This window comes from Larimichthys crocea, chromosome XXIII (assembly GCF_000972845.2).
Source record: "Larimichthys crocea isolate SSNF chromosome XXIII, L_crocea_2.0, whole genome shotgun sequence".
Classification (NCBI taxonomy): Eukaryota; Metazoa; Chordata; class Actinopteri; family Sciaenidae; genus Larimichthys; species Larimichthys crocea.
In genome coordinates this window covers 4,912,118-4,930,378 of record NC_040033.1, presented here as the reverse complement: position 1 = coordinate 4,930,378, position 18,261 = coordinate 4,912,118, and the positions used below count along the sequence as shown (strand labels likewise).

The 18,261-nt window shown below is 41.1% G+C and overlaps 1 protein-coding gene across 4 annotated transcripts in view; it reads left to right on the top strand.

Moving 5' to 3' along the window:
- The first annotated feature begins 10,795 nt into the window (after positions 1-10,795).
- Positions 10,796-18,261, top strand: part of LOC104937017 (collagen alpha-1(XVIII) chain) — a 53,679-nt gene continuing 46,213 nt past the window's right edge. Inside the window, exons 1-2 of one of the 4 annotated variants that reach the window (XM_027274289.1) lie at positions 10,796-11,037; positions 11,130-11,212. In XM_027274289.1, the coding sequence (XP_027130090.1) occupies positions 11,027-11,037; positions 11,130-11,212 (94 nt within the window). In that variant the 5' untranslated portion in view covers positions 10,796-11,026. The remainder of the gene's footprint in view (positions 11,038-11,129; positions 11,213-18,261) is intronic. The other 3 variants (XM_027274288.1, XM_027274287.1, XM_027274290.1) reach the window with 3 other exon arrangements.

Below are 18,261 nucleotides of genomic sequence, written 5' to 3'. Positions count from 1 at the left end.
TGAATGATCTGCAGCAGAGGAAACTGGACCATGAAATCACACTTAAAAAACTTTTTTTCTTTAGACACATCATCCATGGTCAAGTTCCATTTCTCAAACTTCTTTTGAGTTGAGACTCACTCCCACAGGATCACGTTTCACTAAAGCTCATAATTAGAGACGGGATTTAATTGCAATTTACACTTTTTTATCCACAAGTGCCCAAAGTTGTGTTTAATTAAAAATGCCAGACTCTGAAAAATAAGCTCTGTGGGACACATTAGCTAAAGAGACCCCATAATTATTTGGCTGAGTACAAAACAATGCTGCTTTGTGACACGGAGGTCCTTTGCGGTGAACATAGGTCACGATATCCACACACTAGCTGCAAATGTCAATCTGGATTCAGCACCACTGACGAACGCAGCGATGGCTATTAGCTGTCTCGAGGCCGGCATGAAAACTAAAAAATGAAGCTCTCAGTCATAACTGACAACGACCTTCATCTTGACAACCCCCCTCAGAAATCAGGCATTACATCCTCTTCACGATCTTAATTACGCGGCGCTACTGATTGAGCAGAGCATTCTGTTTCTGTCAGTGTGCACGTTGTGAGGTTTCGCCTGTTTCAATGCAATGGAAAAGAAAAACTGCACTTTTTTTTTCCAGCACTAATTGGAAACCGTTGAAGTCACCATGATTGATTCATTCATCACGGGGGAAAAAGTTGAGATCTAAGCTGTAAAACAGTCTGCGAGACAGCGACGCACTGCACAGGGAGAAACAACATCATTCAAGTTATAATTGAAACCCTTGCGAGCACAGAAGCCACCAGGTATCTCCCTTATGAGTCATGAAGTTCATCTGGAAAGGGGGGAGGAAGAAAAAAAAAAGGTTCCCAAAGTTGGAGTCACTCGTCCCCTGGTTCCACTCAACGTCCAGTATAAACAGTGTTATGTACAGTGATGCTGACCCAGTCCAATCCAACATTAAGGATCCCATGGGACGTATCAAATGGGAATTAATGCAAAAAAACTCTCTCATGATCTTTGCTATGTAATTATCCAAATTAACCAAAATAATCTGCAGTGGAAGCTATGAATCACTTTATAATATACCATTGGGACTCCATGCTTCTAAATATTGAGTTAATAAAGATCTTGGCTTTCTTTCTAATATTTTGTAGCTACAACATCACCAATTCAACATTATTGTATCAATTTTAGATTCATATTGTCCTAAACTATCGCAACATTCATATGATCTCCCAATAACACAGTGTTGCTGTAATTTTGCTGTTTAAGCATCTTTCCCGGCCTCAATGAAACACTTTCAGTTTGCAGGACCAGAGCGCAACAGATTCACACTTCTATCCAGCAGATGAAAACTATGAGCCAGCAGAAAGTTCACCAATAAATAATAATAATAATAGGCAATCAGCAAGACAGTGTGCACATACCGTCCAGCAGCTGATAGGCAGAAGAGTGATGACAGCAGAACCACAGGACTAGTAGAAATATCCAAGAACCGGGGAGGAATGCTGCATAAAGAAAGAAGTGAAAAGTTGTGAACTGACTAATGTTGACTGAAAGCTACTTCCAGAGGAAAGACAGTGCCTTTCATTTACCGTGAAGCCATCTTCAGTGATGGTGAGCTTAGATCCAAACCAACGTTGTCCTGTTCATGTGTGTTAGCCTTAGTAAGAGAGAGAGAGAGATGGAGCCCACTCTGCCTCCGTCTCTCAATCGCTCCAAACTAAAGCCTCTCACTCTCTCCTCCTCCTCTCCTCCTCTCTCCTCTTTGCTCGCTTCTCCCTCTCCTCTCTCTCTGGTTCCCAGTCAAAAAAGGCAGCTTCAGTGGGGCAGACTAGAGGGGCCCTCGCAAAAACTGAAACCCGACTCCTCGTGTTTCTCTATGGACCACCGCTTTCTAATCCAGCCCTCCCCTCAGACATCCCACCTCCAATACAAATTAACACACTCCGGTTAAATCCTCCTCCACCTCTGCTGCTCCTCCTCTCCTCACTGGTGTGGTTTCTCGCACTTTCCCGGCGCTTTAAAGCACTTTTCTCGTGTGTGACCTTGACCGTAGGAGGGAATGCCTCAGCAGCTGCAGCATCAAATCCAAAACTTTCTTTTTAAGTATAGACAAAAAAATTATCACGGACCAAAGTAAATATTCAAACAAAAAAGCTGAGCTTATCACTGGCATTACAGGAATGTGTTTTCCTTGATATCCAAGCCACTATCAATATTGACAATGTCAACTTATAAACATTAAATGCCACTTCCAAGTAAAATGTTTCAAATATTACGTGTATTATGCTTGAATGAAATCATTAATCCATCCTCCATTCTCTGATGCTTACTGCTGTTCCAGTCATTGAGGCAGCAAGATAATAAGGTAGCCCTGGCTTACCTCTATCCAAGCATGTCCAGCTCCATTGGAGGATTTGTGGCATTCCAGACCAAATTGGAAATTTTTCCCAGTCTGTTGTGGGTCTTTCCCAGGATCTCCCAGTTGGACATGTCCAAAAATTCCTTCACAAGGAGGGATCCAGGAGGCAGCCTGATCAGTACCAAAACATTCTGAACGGCGCTTAGAAAAATCAATGGAGCTTCAGTTCTACTAGATGTCAAAGTTCCTACGAAGATGAACGCTAAATGTATTTTGGCCGATGCAGTGATCTCATTCTTTCGGTCACCACCAAGAGTCATGATCACAGTAAGGGCAGGACATCAGAAAACAGTAAGCTTTACGTTCAGTCTACAGCAGTCAGCCACTCCAATCCCCTGTTGACGTCAAACTTAAATTTTCCTGTCACACATTAGCAGACCGAAGAGCACATGAACTCAACCCTAAACCTCAGATTTGAAGTTGACATTCGTCCAAATGCCCCTACATGTAACTGTGTGTGGTAGTCAAAGTCGTATGACATAACAGGACAACATCGTCAGCAAGAGATGTAATCCTGAGATGACCAAATTCTACAACTTTCAGCTCCTATTGCTATTATTCTTGGAACAGAAATGCTGGCAACGTACAAGCGTGGCACAAAACTTTAACGCAACATTAAATTGGACTTTTTAAAATGGACCTTTGAAGAAAAAAGAATCATTGACTTGTGGTTAGATACCTGGACTTGTTTTAAAGTGCATCACACAGTCATGATGAAACATCTCCACGGGAGATGAAGCCTTTACTGATTCATCTGCCCGCATGTCTGGACTCAAGATCATTGGTGCAAATGGAATCTGCGCCAACCAACGCATCTCGCTGCAGGAGCCAGCGTGGTAGAGGGAGGACTGATAAAGATGTGTTCAGACCTTGTTATCTGACAGCACAGACAGATAGAGCCCGTGAGTGATGCTGTTAGAGAGGCGGCACTCGGCGATAAGGTGTCCTCATTCACTTCCCTCACACAGACTGACCAACGCCGTCAGTCTGGCGACATTCCTTCTCAATGCTGTCTGTGCTAATGAGCCTTCTTCATATTCAAAGTCACCCAAGATCAGATATTTGTCTTGTCCATCAAGTCAGGATACAAAGGGAAAAAGTTTACCAACCGCCTTGAGAGTCGCTGGGGATGGGGCAGCCTTTTTGGATCCATTTAGAGGATTTTACGTATTGAATCTTCACTCCCTATTGTGGATGCCATGCGTATCCTTCTGCTCTATCATAAACAGTTACAAAATACAAAAGTGTTTTGGTGTGAAGTCTGAGATCCAAGAGAAGAATCACATTTTATGTGCAGCACAGAGATTTACAGTAAACAACGCTGAAATATTCACTCATAACTCAAAGTGTCTGACAAGTGTTTGGTTTCTCTCCTTGTAAATATCTTGTCTGCTGCATGTCAGTTTTATACTTATGCATTCTCTGAATTAAAAGCTGGAGTGTTGGAGGTTGAGTTCATTGTCTTTCTGTTTTGTTTTTGTCTTCCTAGGCGCTGTAGCACCAGGACTGTGTGTTCAACCAATAATTTGTTAGGTTTAGTTCAAAGTCTTTGTCCCGCAAGATGGAAGAAAATGGATGCAGGTGTCCAGTTAGTCATCATTTCTGAGCCGGGCAGTGATGGAGGTCTGTTTTGATAAAATAATAGTCTGTGTTGGGTTGTCTAACTCTGTACTTTAAAAACACAGTGGATGGTAGAGTGAGCTGATGCACATTACCTGCAAAACTAGCAACTGTTTGTCATGTTAGTCTTATGTAGTGTTTTTGTATTTTCCACACCTGAAGATGGGATGCAAAATACTCTGAACGTGCCACCGACCTTACCGAATGAAGTCTTTGCTGCAGTAACACAGTCACATGCATGCTTGGAATAAACTAGCCACCAAATGTAAATCAAGACATTTATTTCAAAGTTATTGGCCATTGCAAATTAGTTGTATATAAACTGAAAGTTTCCATGTGACAACTGAAAAAAAGTGATGATCGTCAATTTAGAAATACGTGGGGACATTTCTTTTATTGATGTTTGTTTTTTTTTGCAAAAATCTCAAGTGAAACAATATTTTGTGGGTTTCCAAGATTCTCTACACCACACCATCAGGCTCTTTAGGTGAATGTCCTGAGATCTCCATAGTAGTTTGTGTATTTGGAAGTAAACAAAGTGGAAATCCCACTCTTTGTGAGAAGAGAGACCAGGAGACAAAGAGCAACAGACTGTTTCTATGCAAAGAAAACAGTTACTCAGACAAAGGGGGGTGAAAGCAAAAGGATTTCAGCATGTGGGTGGCTGCGATTAAGTAAAGTCTGGTCAGAGATCTTCGTGGTATGAGTCAGTGAGATACCAGACCGTCATCACTCTGTATCTGCTTGTTGTGAGAAACAAGGCTGAGCTGCACCAGCTGACATCAAAAACCACAAAGAGCAAAAAGAAACATGTGCCGTGACTGACTATGAGTTTTTTAAAGGGAATTTCCATGTTGTGAACCTAAAGCAGTTTGTGGCTTTAACAGACTGCAGTGCTGCCAAAAGACATTCAGAGATGTGTCAGAAGACGAACCACCAAGAGTTTAATTCAATAAAATTCATGGTCAAAATAATAGACTGTGATATGAACATTTGGGGGATGACGATGACTGAAATTGGTATCTCAATCCTGGATTTCCAACTTAAACTGATGATGAAGGACATAAACGCAAAGTGTTAGAGTAAAGCAGAAAGAGACAGGTGAAGCATTTCTGCTGCTCATGTTCAAAATATTTCTTATCATGGAGGGTAAGATTCCCGGGCAGCACCTCTGGCCCACTGTGGGTGTCTCAACAGCGAGGGACATGATAAACGCAGTGTGAGGAGAATAAACAAAGGGATGCTGAGCAGATTGGGTTTCAGTGAGGTGGTTCATATGTACACCACTTTACAGCTAGTCTTTCAATCACCTAGGTAGTTGTATTATCAGCAACCCCAACCAAACCCTGTCATCCTCACGTTCCCATCACATCATGCATTGTCTTGCCTTTTCTAATCAGTGGCGTGCTATAAAACTTAAGTTAATGGTTTTGCATGTAAGGCAAGAACAAACAAAGTGTCTCAGCTAGAATTCTTCTCTTGCCGTGTGGTTCTTAAATAATTCCTCCGTTCGTCTGTTTTCTGTTAAATGTCTCCTGTTTTCTGTTAAATTTTTGCAGATTCGATGCATCATCCAAAAACATACAAATGTAAGGTCTGTGTCACAGTTCACAATACTTTCAGGAATTCACACCAAGTTGATGTAATCGGTTCCTATTACAGGACATTATGCATAAAGGATGCACACGGTTTTGTACAATAACCCACATCAGTACGGATTATTGTTGAGTGGTGACATTTGGCTGGATAGCCAGAACTCTGTAGAAATGTGACTCAGCATGTATGGCATAGTAACTTTTCCGTGATGCATTACTAACATATTCAAAGTATGCTGCATACTTATGTTGGCTCCATACAATATACCATTATGTGGAAAAAAAAACTACTTTGAACATTGAAACTCTGACATGCTGAATTTATTTACATTACTGCACAATCATGATCATACGATAACCGAGTGCATAGCAGGGCAACGACCATTTTGATAGTCAAATAATCCTTGATTGTTGAACCTCAAAGTTCAAACTTTGGCAGATTTAACAAAAATAAGTACAATACTGTATTAGTAAATGAAACCGAAGATCAAAACCTGTTTTCAAGGCCAAACATTTTTAACAAATTTAATTTTAATGATCAATCTACGAGGTTTGACACATAAGAAATTATTACCAGTAACTCACGCGTATTTCACAGTTCCTTTGATCAATGACTTTTTCATGCTGTTGAAAGTAGCAAATAATTATTATACACAACGATTCTGTTCACATTCCAAATGCTCGCTTCATTTTCTGAACTGTCTTTAGTTTTTAGCACGACTAAAACAACCTTCGAGCTACAACCTTAAAATTAAGAGCCATTCGAGCGGGTTAATTGTGTGATTCATAATCAGTCGATTATTCGTTTCAACAATCAATAGATTATTTGACTATCAAAATGGTCGTTAGCCCTGTTATGCACTCGTTTATGGTATGATCATGATTGTGCAGTAATGTAAATAATTTCAGCCTGTCAGAGTTTCAATGTTCAAAGTAGTTTTTTTTTCCACATAATGGTTATATTGTATGGAGCCAACATAAGTATGCAGCATACTTTGAATATGTTAGTAATGCATCACGGAAAAGTTACTATGCCATACATGCTGAGTCACATTTCTACAGAGTTCTGGCTATCCAGCCAAATGTCACCACTCAACAATAATCCGTACTGATGTGGGTTATTGTACAAAACCGCTGTGCGTCCTTTAGGCATAATGTCCTGTAATAGGAACCGATTACATCAACTTGGTGTGAATTCCTGAAAGTATTGTGAACTGTGGCACAGAGCTTACATTTGTATAGTTTTTAGATGATGGCATCAAATCTGCAAAGATTTAACTGGAAACATGAGACGTTGAACAGAAAACAGACGAACGGATGAATTATTTAAGAACCATCACGGCAAGAGAGAAAGAATTCTAGCTGAGACACTTTGTTTGTTCTTGCCTTACATGCATAAACCATTAACTTAAGTTTTATAGCACTGCCACTGATTAGAAAAGGCAAGACAATGCATGATGTTGATGGGAACGTGAGGATGACAGGGTTTGGTTTGGAGTTGAGTGATAATACAACTACTCAGGTGATTGAAAGACAAGCTGTAAAGTGGTGTACATATGAACCCACCTCACTGAAACTCAATCTGCTCAGCCTTTGTTTATTCTCCTCACACTGCATTTATCACTGTCCCTCACTGTTGAGACACCCACAGTGGGCCAGAGGTGCTGCCCGGGAATCTTACCCTCCATGATAAGAAATATTTTGATATTTTGAACATGAGCAGCAGAAATGCTTCACCTGTCTCTTTCTGCTTTACTCTAACACTTTGCGTTTATGTCCTTTATCATCAGTTTAAGTTGGAAATCCAGGATTGAGATACCAGTTTCAGTCATCGTCATCCCCCAAAATGTTTCATATCACAGTCTATTATTTTCACCATGAATTTTATTGAATTAAACTCTTGGTGGGTTCGTCTTCTGACACATCTCTGAATGTCTTTTGGCAGCACTGCAGTCTGTTAAAGCCACAAACTGCTTTAGGTTCACAACATGGAAATTCCCTTTAAAAAACTCATAGTCAGTCACTGCAGACATGTTTTCTTTTTGCTCTTTGTTGGTTTTTGATGTCAGCTGGTGCAGCTCAGCCTTGTTTCTCACAACCAGCAGCTACAGAGTGATGACGGTCTGGTATCTCACTGACTCATACCACGAAGATCTCTGACCAGACTTTACTTAATCTGCAGCCACCCACATGCTGAAATCCTTTGCTTTCACCCCCCTTTGTCTGAGTAACTGTTTTCTTTGCATAGAAACAGTCTGTTGCTCTTTGTCTCCTGGTCTCTCTTCTCACAAAGAGTGGGATTTCCACTTTGTTTACTTCCAAATACACAAACTACTATGGAGATCTCAGGACATTCACCTAAGAGCCTGAGTGTGGGTGTAGAGTAATCTTGGAAACCCACAAAATATACTTGTTTCACTTGAGATTTTTGCAAAAAAAAAAACAAACATCAATTCAAGAAATGTCCCCACGTATTTCTAAATTGACGATTCATCACTTTTTGTTTCAGTTGTCACATGGAAACTTTCAGTTTATATACAACTAATTTGCAATGGCCAATATACTTTGAAATAAATGCCTGTATTACATTTAGTGGCTAGTTTTTGACTGTTTTGTACTTGCATGCAGTGTGACTGCGGCAAAGACTTCATTCGCTAAGGTTGGTGGCACGTTCACAGAACTTTGATAAGAGTATTTTGCATCCCATGTTTCAGGTGTGGAAAATACAAAAACACTACATAAGACTAACATGACAAACAGTTGCTAGTTTTGCAGGCAATGTGCATCAACTCCACCTCCACCATCCAGCTGTGTTTTTAAAAGTACAGATGTAGACGGAAACCCAAACACAGACTATTATTTTTATCAAAACAGACCTCCATCATCTGCCCTGACTCAGAAACGGTGACTAAACTGGACACCTGTGAGACAAAGGACACCTGTATCCATTTTCTTCCATCTTGCGGGACAAAGACTTTGAACTAAACCTAACAAATTATTGGTTGAAGCACACAGTCCTGGTGCTACAGCGCCTACGAAGACCAAAAACAAAACAGAAAGACAAATGAACCTCCAACACTCCAGCTTTTAATTTCAGAGAATGTGCACTGACATGCAGCAGACAAGATATTTACAAGGAGAGAAACGCAAAACACTTGTCAGACACTTTGAGTTATGAGTGAATTATTTCAGCGTTGTTTACTGTAAATCTCTTATGCTGCACAGAAAAATGTGATTCTTCTTCTTGGATCTCAGACTTCACACCCAAAACATACTTTTTGTATTTTGTAACCTGTTTATGATAGAGCAGAAGGATTACGCATCGGCATCCACAATGGGGAGTGAAGATTTCAATACGTAGAAATCCTCTAAATGGATCCAAAAAGGCTGCCCCATCCCCCACGACTGTCAAGGCGGTTGGTAAACTTTTTCCCTTCGTATCCTGACTTGATAGACAAAGACAAATATCTGATCTTGGGTGACTTTGAATATGAAGAAGGCTCATTAGCTACAGACAGCATTGAGAAAGAATGTCGCCAGACTGACGGCGTTGGTCAGTCTGTGTGAGGGCAGTGAAGTGAGGACACCTTATCGCCGATGCCGCCTCTCTAACAGCATCACTCACGGGCTCTTATCTGTCTGTGCTGTCAGATAACAAGGTCTGAACACATCTTTATCAGTCCTCCCCTCTACCACACTGGCTCCTGCAGCGAGATGCGTTTGTTGCAGGCAGATTCCATTTGCACCAATGATCTTGAGTCCAGACATTGCGGCAGATGAATCAGTAAAGGCTTCATCTCCCGTGGAGATGTTTCATCATGACTGTGTGATGCACTTTAAAAACAATGTCCAGGTATCTAACCACAAGTCATTGTATTCTTTGTTCTTCAAAGGTCCATTTAAAAAGTCCATATTTAATGTTGAGTTAAATGTTTTTGTGCCACGCTTGTACGTTCCCAGCATTTCTGTTTCAAGAATAATAGCAATAAAGGCTGAAAGTTGAAGAATTTGGTAGTCTCAGGATTACATCTCTTTGCTGACGATGTTGTCCTGTTTATGTCATACGACTTTGACTACCACCACACAGTTACATGTAGGGGCAGTTTGGACGAATGTCAACTTCAAATCTGTGGTTTTAGGGTTGAGTTCATGTGCCTCTTTCGGTCTGCTAATGTGTGACAGGAAAATTTAAGTTTGACGTCAACAGGGGATTGGAGTGGCTGACTGCTGTAGACTGATCGTAAAGCTTACTGTTTTCTGATGTCCTGCCCTTACGTGTGATCATGACTCTTGGTGGTGACCGAAAGAATGAGATCACTGCATCGGCCAAAATACATTTAGCGTTCATCTTTCGTTAGGAACTTTGACATCTAGTAGAACTGAAGCTCCATTGATTTTTATAAGCGCCCGTTCAGAATGTTTCGGTATCTGATCAGGCTGCCTCCCGGATCCCTCCCTGTGAAGGAATTTTGGACATGTCCAACTGGGAGATCCTGGGAAAGACCCACAACAGACTGGGATAAAATTTCCAATTTGGTCTGGAATGCCACAAATCCTCCTAATGGAGCTGGACATGCTTGGATAGAGGTAAGCCAGGGCTACCTTATTTATCTTGCTGCCTCAATGACTGGAACAGCAGTAAGCATCAGAGAATGGAGGATGGATTAATGATTTCATTCAAGCATAATACACGTAATATTTGAAACATTTTACTTGGAAGTGGCATTTAATGTTTATAAGTTGACATTGTCAATATTGATAGTGGCTTTGGATATCAAGGAAAACACATTCCTGTAATGCCAGTGATAAGCTCAGCTTTTTTTGTTTGAATATTTACTTTGGTCCAGTGATAACTTTTTGTCTATACTTAAAAAAGAAAGTTTTGGATTCGATGCTGCAGCTGCTGAGGCATTTCCTCCTACAGGTCAAGGTCACACACGAGAAAAGTGCTTTAAAGCGCCGGGAAAGTGCGAGAAACCACACCAGTGAGGAGAAGGAGGAGCAGCAGAGGTGGAGGAGGATTTAACCGGAGTGTGTTAATTTGTATTTGGAGTTGTGATGTCTGAGGGGAGGGCTGGATTAGAAAGCGGTGGTCCATAGAGAAACACGAGGAGTCGGGTTTCAGTTTTGCGAGGGCCCCTCTAGTCTGCCCCACTGAAGCTGCCTTTGTTTGACTGGGAACCAGAGAGAGAGAGAGAGAGAGGGAGAAATCGAGCAAGAGAGGAGGAGGAGGAGGAGGAGGAGAGTGAGAGGCTTTTAGTTTGGAGCGATTGAGAGACGGAGGCAGAGTGGGCTCCATCTCTCTCTCTCTTACTAAGGCTAACACACATGAACAGGACAACGTTGGTTTGGATCTAAGCTCACCATCACTGAAGATGGCTTCACGGTAAATGAAAGGCACTGTCTTTTCCTCTGAGGAAGTAGCTTTCAGTCAACATTTAGTCAGTTCTACAACTTTTCACTTCTTTCTTTATGCAGCATTCCTCCCCGGTTCTTTGGATTATTTCTACTAGTCCTGTGGTTCTGCTGTCATCACTCTTCTGCCTATCAGCTGCTGGACGGTATGTGCACACTGTCTTCCTGATTGCCTATTATTATTATTATTTATTGGTGAACTTTCTGCTGGCTCATGAGTTTTCATCTGCTGAATATGAATGGTGAATCTGTTGCGCTCTGGTCCTGCAAACTGAAAGTGTTTCATTGAGGCGCAGGGAAAGATGCTTAAACAGCAAAATTACAGCAACACTGTGTTATTGGGAGAACATATGAATGTTGCGATAGTTTAGGACAATATGAGCTTAATAATTTGATACAATAATGTTGAATTGGTGATGTTGTAGCTTACAAAATATTTAGAAAGACAAGCCAAGATCTTTATTAACTCAATATTTAGAAGCATGGAGTCCCAATGGTATATTATTAAAGTGATATCATAGCTTTCACTGCAGATTATTTGGGTTAATTTGGATAATTACATAGCAAAGATCATGAGAGAGTTTTTTTGCATTAATTCCCCATTTGATACGTCCCATGGGATCCTTAATGTTGGATTGGACTGGGTCCAGCATCACTGTACATAACACTGTTTATACTGGACGTTGAGTGGCAACCATGTGACGAGTGACTCCAAACTTTTGGGAACCTTTTTTTTTTCTTCCTCCCCCCTTTCCAGATGAACTTCATGACTCATAAGGGAGATACCTGGTGGCTTCTGTGCTTGCATGATGGTTTCAATTATAACTTGAATGATGTTGTTTCTCAGAGCCCCTGTGCAGTGCGTCGCTGTCTTCGCAGACTGTTTTTACAGCTTAGATCTCGACTTTTTCCCCCCGTGATGAATGAATCAATCAGGGTGACTTCAACGTGTTCCCAATTAGTGCTGGAAAAAAAAAAGTGCAGATTTTCTTTTCCATTGCAATTGGAAACAGGCGAAACCTCACAACGTGCACACTGACAGAAATGCTCTGCAATCAGTAGCGCCGCGTAATTAAGATCGTGAAGATGATGTAATGCTACTGATTTCTGGAGGGGGGCTTGTCAGAGATGAAGGTCGTTGTCAGTTCTGACTGAGAGCTTCATTTTATTAGTTTTCATGCCGACCTCGAGACCATGCCATCGCTGCGTTCGTCAGTGTGCTGGAATCCAGATTGACATTTGCAGCTATGTGTGTGGATATCGTGACCTATGTTCACCGCAAAGGACCTCCGTGTCACAAAAGCAGCATTGTTTTGTGCTCAGCCAAATAATTATGGGGTCTCTTTAGCTAATGTGGCCCCACAGAGCTTATTTTTCAGAGTCTGGCATTTTTAATTAAACACAACTTTGGGCTAAAGTGTAACAACTTTGCAATTAAATCCCGTCTCTAATTATGAGCTGTAGTGAAACGTGATCCTGTGGGAGTGAGTCTCGACACAAAAGAAGTTGTAGAAATGGAACTTGACCATGGATGATGTGTCTAAAGGAAAAAAAAAAAGTTTTTTAAAGTGTGATTTCATGGTCCAGTTTCCTCTGCTGCAGATCATTCAGTGGCTGGCTAAGCCAGAGGCTTCACTCTCTGGCTGTTTGTGCTTTTGCCATATTCATAATCCTCTGTCATGATTCACTTTTTCAAGAAGTGTGTGTGTGTGTGTGTGTGTGTCTGTGTGTGTGTGTGTGTGTGCTGGCTCCCTTGCCAGAAGGAGAGCACTTGGGACAAATATTTCCAGGCTGCGTGCTGTAAATATTCTTGAAAACAGAGCTGTCGCCGTGGCAACGTTCACATTTCTGTGCACGATTCTTGAAATAAAGCTGATATAATCCATTTCCTCAGTGTGAAAAACTGCACGCTGCTTCTTCCAGCTTGTGCATGTTACTAGTTTTGAACCAGGTGGTGGCACAAATGACACTTGGCAAGACTTAATAATGGAAGATCAGTGTTGAGCTTGGGTTATATATACTGTATAAGACAGGGATGCATGTGATTGTGATGGGGATACTGACCTGTTTCTCAACACTGATAACCGATAATTTCACATTTTTTGCTCAGATGTAGTGAGCCAAGATGGATGATTTAATATTCCACCTCTGGTCCCAAATGAATCCCAAATAAACACTTTAACGGATTAATGCATTCATTCAACAGTTCTCTGATTAATAGGCAGAATGATGGTGATGGAGAAAGTAAAAACCAAGGCAGCAAAACCTTTTAGAATTATGAATGAATGAGTTAATTAGCTGAAAAACTAATGAATGAGTGAATAGAAAAGGAGATAAAGAGAATATCAATGGGAAGAGTTAATAAATGAGCGGATAAATAAGCAAATGAATGAATGAATGAATGAATGAAGGAGTATGTGAGCATATAAATGGGTGAATACATGGTGAAACACACCAGCGGAATATTTCCCATCGAACAAGTAAACAAATCAACTTTTGATTTGCTGCAGAAGAATCATAAAGCATACTCTTTGGCTGTAAGCCGCTTGTAATCTTGACTAATGAGTGACATGTTAAACACGGCGTACAGTACAGTCACGCTCATTGTGCGCGCACATACACACACATGCACACGTTTGCATGCGCCTATATACCACACCCAAAAGAAGAACACACACATGCAAGCGTGCAACTCAACTCGCTTCACTTCATCTGCCGTACATATGGTAATTATTGACAAACAGTTATGTTTTTATGATCCTAAAGGGGGGACAATGCCTTTTTTTAGATGATGTGGCCAATGATGTGAGTCTTGGAGAATGTAGTTCTGATGATTACACTGGGAGCAACAATGAGGATAATGATGATGAGGACAAGGGTGGCAACGAGAATGACGGAGATGATTATGATGCGAGTCCTCAGAGATGATTGAAGTGCATGTTAGGGTGTTTGTAGAGATTACCAGCCAAGAATCATAAACCGGGTAAACTTACAGATGAATCAGAGTCTTGAGTCCTCGATGGGCTTCAAGTTAATTTGGAGCGTTTACTCATTACTTTCTTTTATCTGCTGTTTGTTGAGGAAAGGTCAACTGAGTGTGTTTGCTCTCAAGTTCTTCCATTCATCCTTCTTCTGTTGTCACAAACAAGCCACCGTCACCAACCTTTTTACATCGTCACCGGTGACTCAAAGTTTCAGCGCAGGTTTAGGGAACGTGTTTTTTTAATGCAGGCAGGAAAAAGCCCATGGCAGCATGCGCTGTGCTGGCATGTCCTGTTTCCCTCAGGAGAGACGCAGTAGGAGAAGGGCGACCTTTGTCCCCAAAGCCTGTCCAGCTCCTCAACTCCCAACCATCCCTGACCTTCTGCTCACCCTGCTAACCCCCTCACCCACTCACTCAGACATGGTTCTTGCATTGAATCACCCCCCCTCCCACACACACACACAGACACAGACTTACACATGGCTTCAGCCTTGGACTGCTACCTCATTAACCATTAATAGGTATACTGTGTTATTAGTGGCATTATGCTTAAACAAAACCAGCTTAAAAACTGCACAAAAATAAAGATAAATAAATAAATAAAGGATGAATAAAGGGAGAGTTTGGTCTTTTGTAGTGAGGAGGACTTGGACTGTCAACTTGACTTTGAAGCAGTTGGCCGACTGAGAAGTCATCTTTGTTGAGTTGAGCTTTTCACACATGGTGGAATCGATTTTACAAAATCCATCTTTTCCAGAGAATCTAGAAGAGTCACCGCAGCATGTTGGTCATTTTCAAAAAATGATATGCAGAGAAGTTAGAAGTTATTCGGAATCATTCGGACATTACATTTACTCGATTATAAGAGCACAAATATTGTGATCTGAAACAGTTAATACACGTCATATTATAAATACAAAAGACTGTCTTGTCTGCATTTTTGATTTGAGTTCAGAAGTGTGTGTGTGTGCGTGTATGTGTGTGCGCTCGGCTGCCGCTGTAAAACATTGGAAACAATCCTGTTTCCAGATTCTGGAAACCATTAGGGAAAAAGCTGATGAAGAGCGCCGGAGGGTTTCTGTTCTGTGTCCCAACAAAAGGCGGGGATGATGGTTGTGCAAAAATAGAATAAGAGGATGGAGACAGACAGAAGCTGCATACCTGAAACCTTCTAACATTTTTGCACACACATACTGTATGATTATTTAAATGATACCATAAATCCAGCTTGAACATGTGCAGTAACACCTGTGGATCGGCTCCACATTATAGATTTGTCAACAGAAGTAAGACGACACTGAGTTTAAGGAGGTAATGTGTAAATCCTTCCACCTCCATTTGGTCTTGATTCTAACTTAATGAGACTCTGGCTTGGCTTCAGTTTGATGTAGGTCATCTGGACAGCGGCCCTGCACAGAGGTATCATGTCAGGTTTTGATTAAAAGTGTAATTTCAACTCGAGCACAGCAAGACTCTCAGTCCTGTCCAACAATGATTTCATGAATGAGTGAGAAAAAAACCCACACATCACTGGAAACTTGAAGTCTGTGACGTTTTCCTATAAATTAACGTCCAGTTAGTTTCCATCCAAGTGAGCCAACTTATATCTTATATCACTTCATGAAAGGTTTTGCAGTCAACAATGAGCACTGAACACCAAAGCTGCCGCCAATTAAGGAGATCATGACTCACTAAACATTAGGCAAAAATGACCAGATGCTGCATTGACCATGCAGATGTGTGTTTATACTCTGCATGTCATATATACTGTATACAAGTGAGTTGTATGAGTTAATACAGAATGAAAACTGCTTTCTCTGTCATATCATGAGGCAATAATGTAAAAAGAAATGTTTACATGTTCGACATTCAGCAGATGCTCACATGAAATCTAAACTGTTGGCTGACAAAACAAATATCCTGCACTCATTTTTGATTATTATTATCTTGAGCTGTCTTAGTGTTTGTCTCTCGAGAGCTTTTGGAAAGATAAATCATTGGTGATGAGGAGTTTTGTCCTTGCGTGACTTTTAACTCAAGGTAGACAAACAAGGCCGGAGCTCAGCTTAGCAACTATTTGCCCGTTTTATCCGCCTCGTCCCGGGAGTATGTGTTTGACGTTTTTGTTTTAAAGTCCTCAGAACAACATTCAAAGCCACTCTCCTAAATTTAAACAGATTTATTATTTGACACGTTAAACAGTGAACGGTATTCATATTTCTGTTTGTTTGTTCTTGCGATAGTGACATGGGAGACTTTGTGTGGCTCTTGGCACTTTCATGTGTCAGCAGGCTTCAAACTGATTCAAGATGTAATGCAGGTTTTGTGTGTGTGACACTGTGTGTGTGTTGCACATGTCTCTGCATCCCAGATTATTCCTGTTTACTTTCACCAACTGCCAACTTTTGGTCCAGTAATGACAGCTGTTATCATCTTCACATGGCTCCTAATGAATTTTCTTTGACTTATAATCGTTGCAATTTGTTGTTTTTGTGACTTCCCGAAGTTGTTGATTTTGAAATTTTTCTGTGTGAATGGATTCTGCTGACTTTGAGACTTTGAAGAAAAACCAAGAACACGTGACCTATCCTGAAGGGTAAACAGGAATTGCTAAGTTTGTCCTGGACAAAACAAGCCACTATTTTTAAGTCATGGACACACTGTGAGCACAGATGATGTGCTGGATGGAGATGGATGACTTTCAAAGCTTCAAAGCATGAAAGCAGAGGACAAACACAGGATGTGTTGAGTAGGATAAATTCTGCGTTTGACCTCCATCCTTTGTACTCTTATGGTTTATTACTGTCTGACCTTGTAAAGAAAGCTGCGGGTAGTTTTTCTTCCTCAGTCATAATAAAGTTTTAGTGTTTTTAAGTGGGGGAATTTTGATGGTATATTAACAAAGTTTGAATTCTTGAGATAACATAACATACCTATCTAACCGTCTAAATAATTTGTCCTTATCTGAGCATCAGTCATCACTCACTGGAATCAAAGCCTTGGCCATCAAAGAGCTTTTATACCAAATGTCCTGCTCCGTTTGATGTGGTTAGCTGTTTTTTTTCCCCCTCTGCCTTCATTTTAATGTGGGGCGATCCAGAACAAACGGAACACCGCGCTGACTCCCTTCGAGCTGCTGTTTTTTGTTTATGCTGCCTTTCCATGGAAAAGTCTTCATTCGTGATACATCTTACGTATTTAAGAATCCAAAAGAAGTAAAGCTGCTGGAACCCCTTTTGTATCTCTTAGGGATTCTTCAGCCCCAAAACTATGAAGATCTCAGGAAACCATAACAGCCAAAGTTCCCAAACTCAACAGATGGGTCGGAAATCTCGCCTAACACCCAGACAAAAATGATCGGATGGCGGCCCACCGTAACAACAAATACTATGATTTGGCCGAGAACTTTTGAACCGTGTCTTTTTTTCCTGGATTCTCTGTGTCCAGATGAATCTCTTTTGTGTCTCTGTATGAAATTAGTTAATCTGGACCAATCTGTGAGTTTTTATATTCCACATGGTTTCGCGATAACTGGCAAACTTAATCTCTTGAGCACTTTGTGCTATTGCAACCGACTTTGGTGGATGTGTAGAAATGTCTGAGCGGATTGTCCAACAGGTTCCACTGAACAACATCATGCATTTAAATGGGCATGAAATAATGGTGTTAAAGCTCTCACAGCAGCATCGTAAGTGGTCGAGTAACAATACTTTTAGACGGTTTTGTGTTTTCTTTCAGCAGATGTTGAGGGCCCATGTCGCATTGTGCCAACACAGAGCTAAACTGATGAACTGATTTTCAACAATGGATCCAGATATACTCCCCGCTTCTGTTTCGACACGTCGCTTGTGTCGTCTTTCAGCTGTGGCCAGACTTTCTCAACCGATAACCGTGTTGAGCCTCCACACATAGAAACCTAATTACAGTGTCTGCTGCAGAGCCGAGCAACAAGGGAGCTCGACCTTTTGAACAAGTGTATTTACACACTAAAGCTCAGAGGAGCAGGGCCTGTCTCGAAGATAAATTATAAGTCCCACACCAGCTGGAACAAAGTGGCTGTGAAAACACTTTCTATCCCTTCAACGTCCACTAATGAAGTTTCCCTGGACATGCCTCTTGACTGCCAGTGGCTCACGTTGTTGAATGGCCAATAATAGACTGTTGAAGGTTTGAGTGAGTGCAACAGTTAATGTGACGCAGGATGAAAAGAGA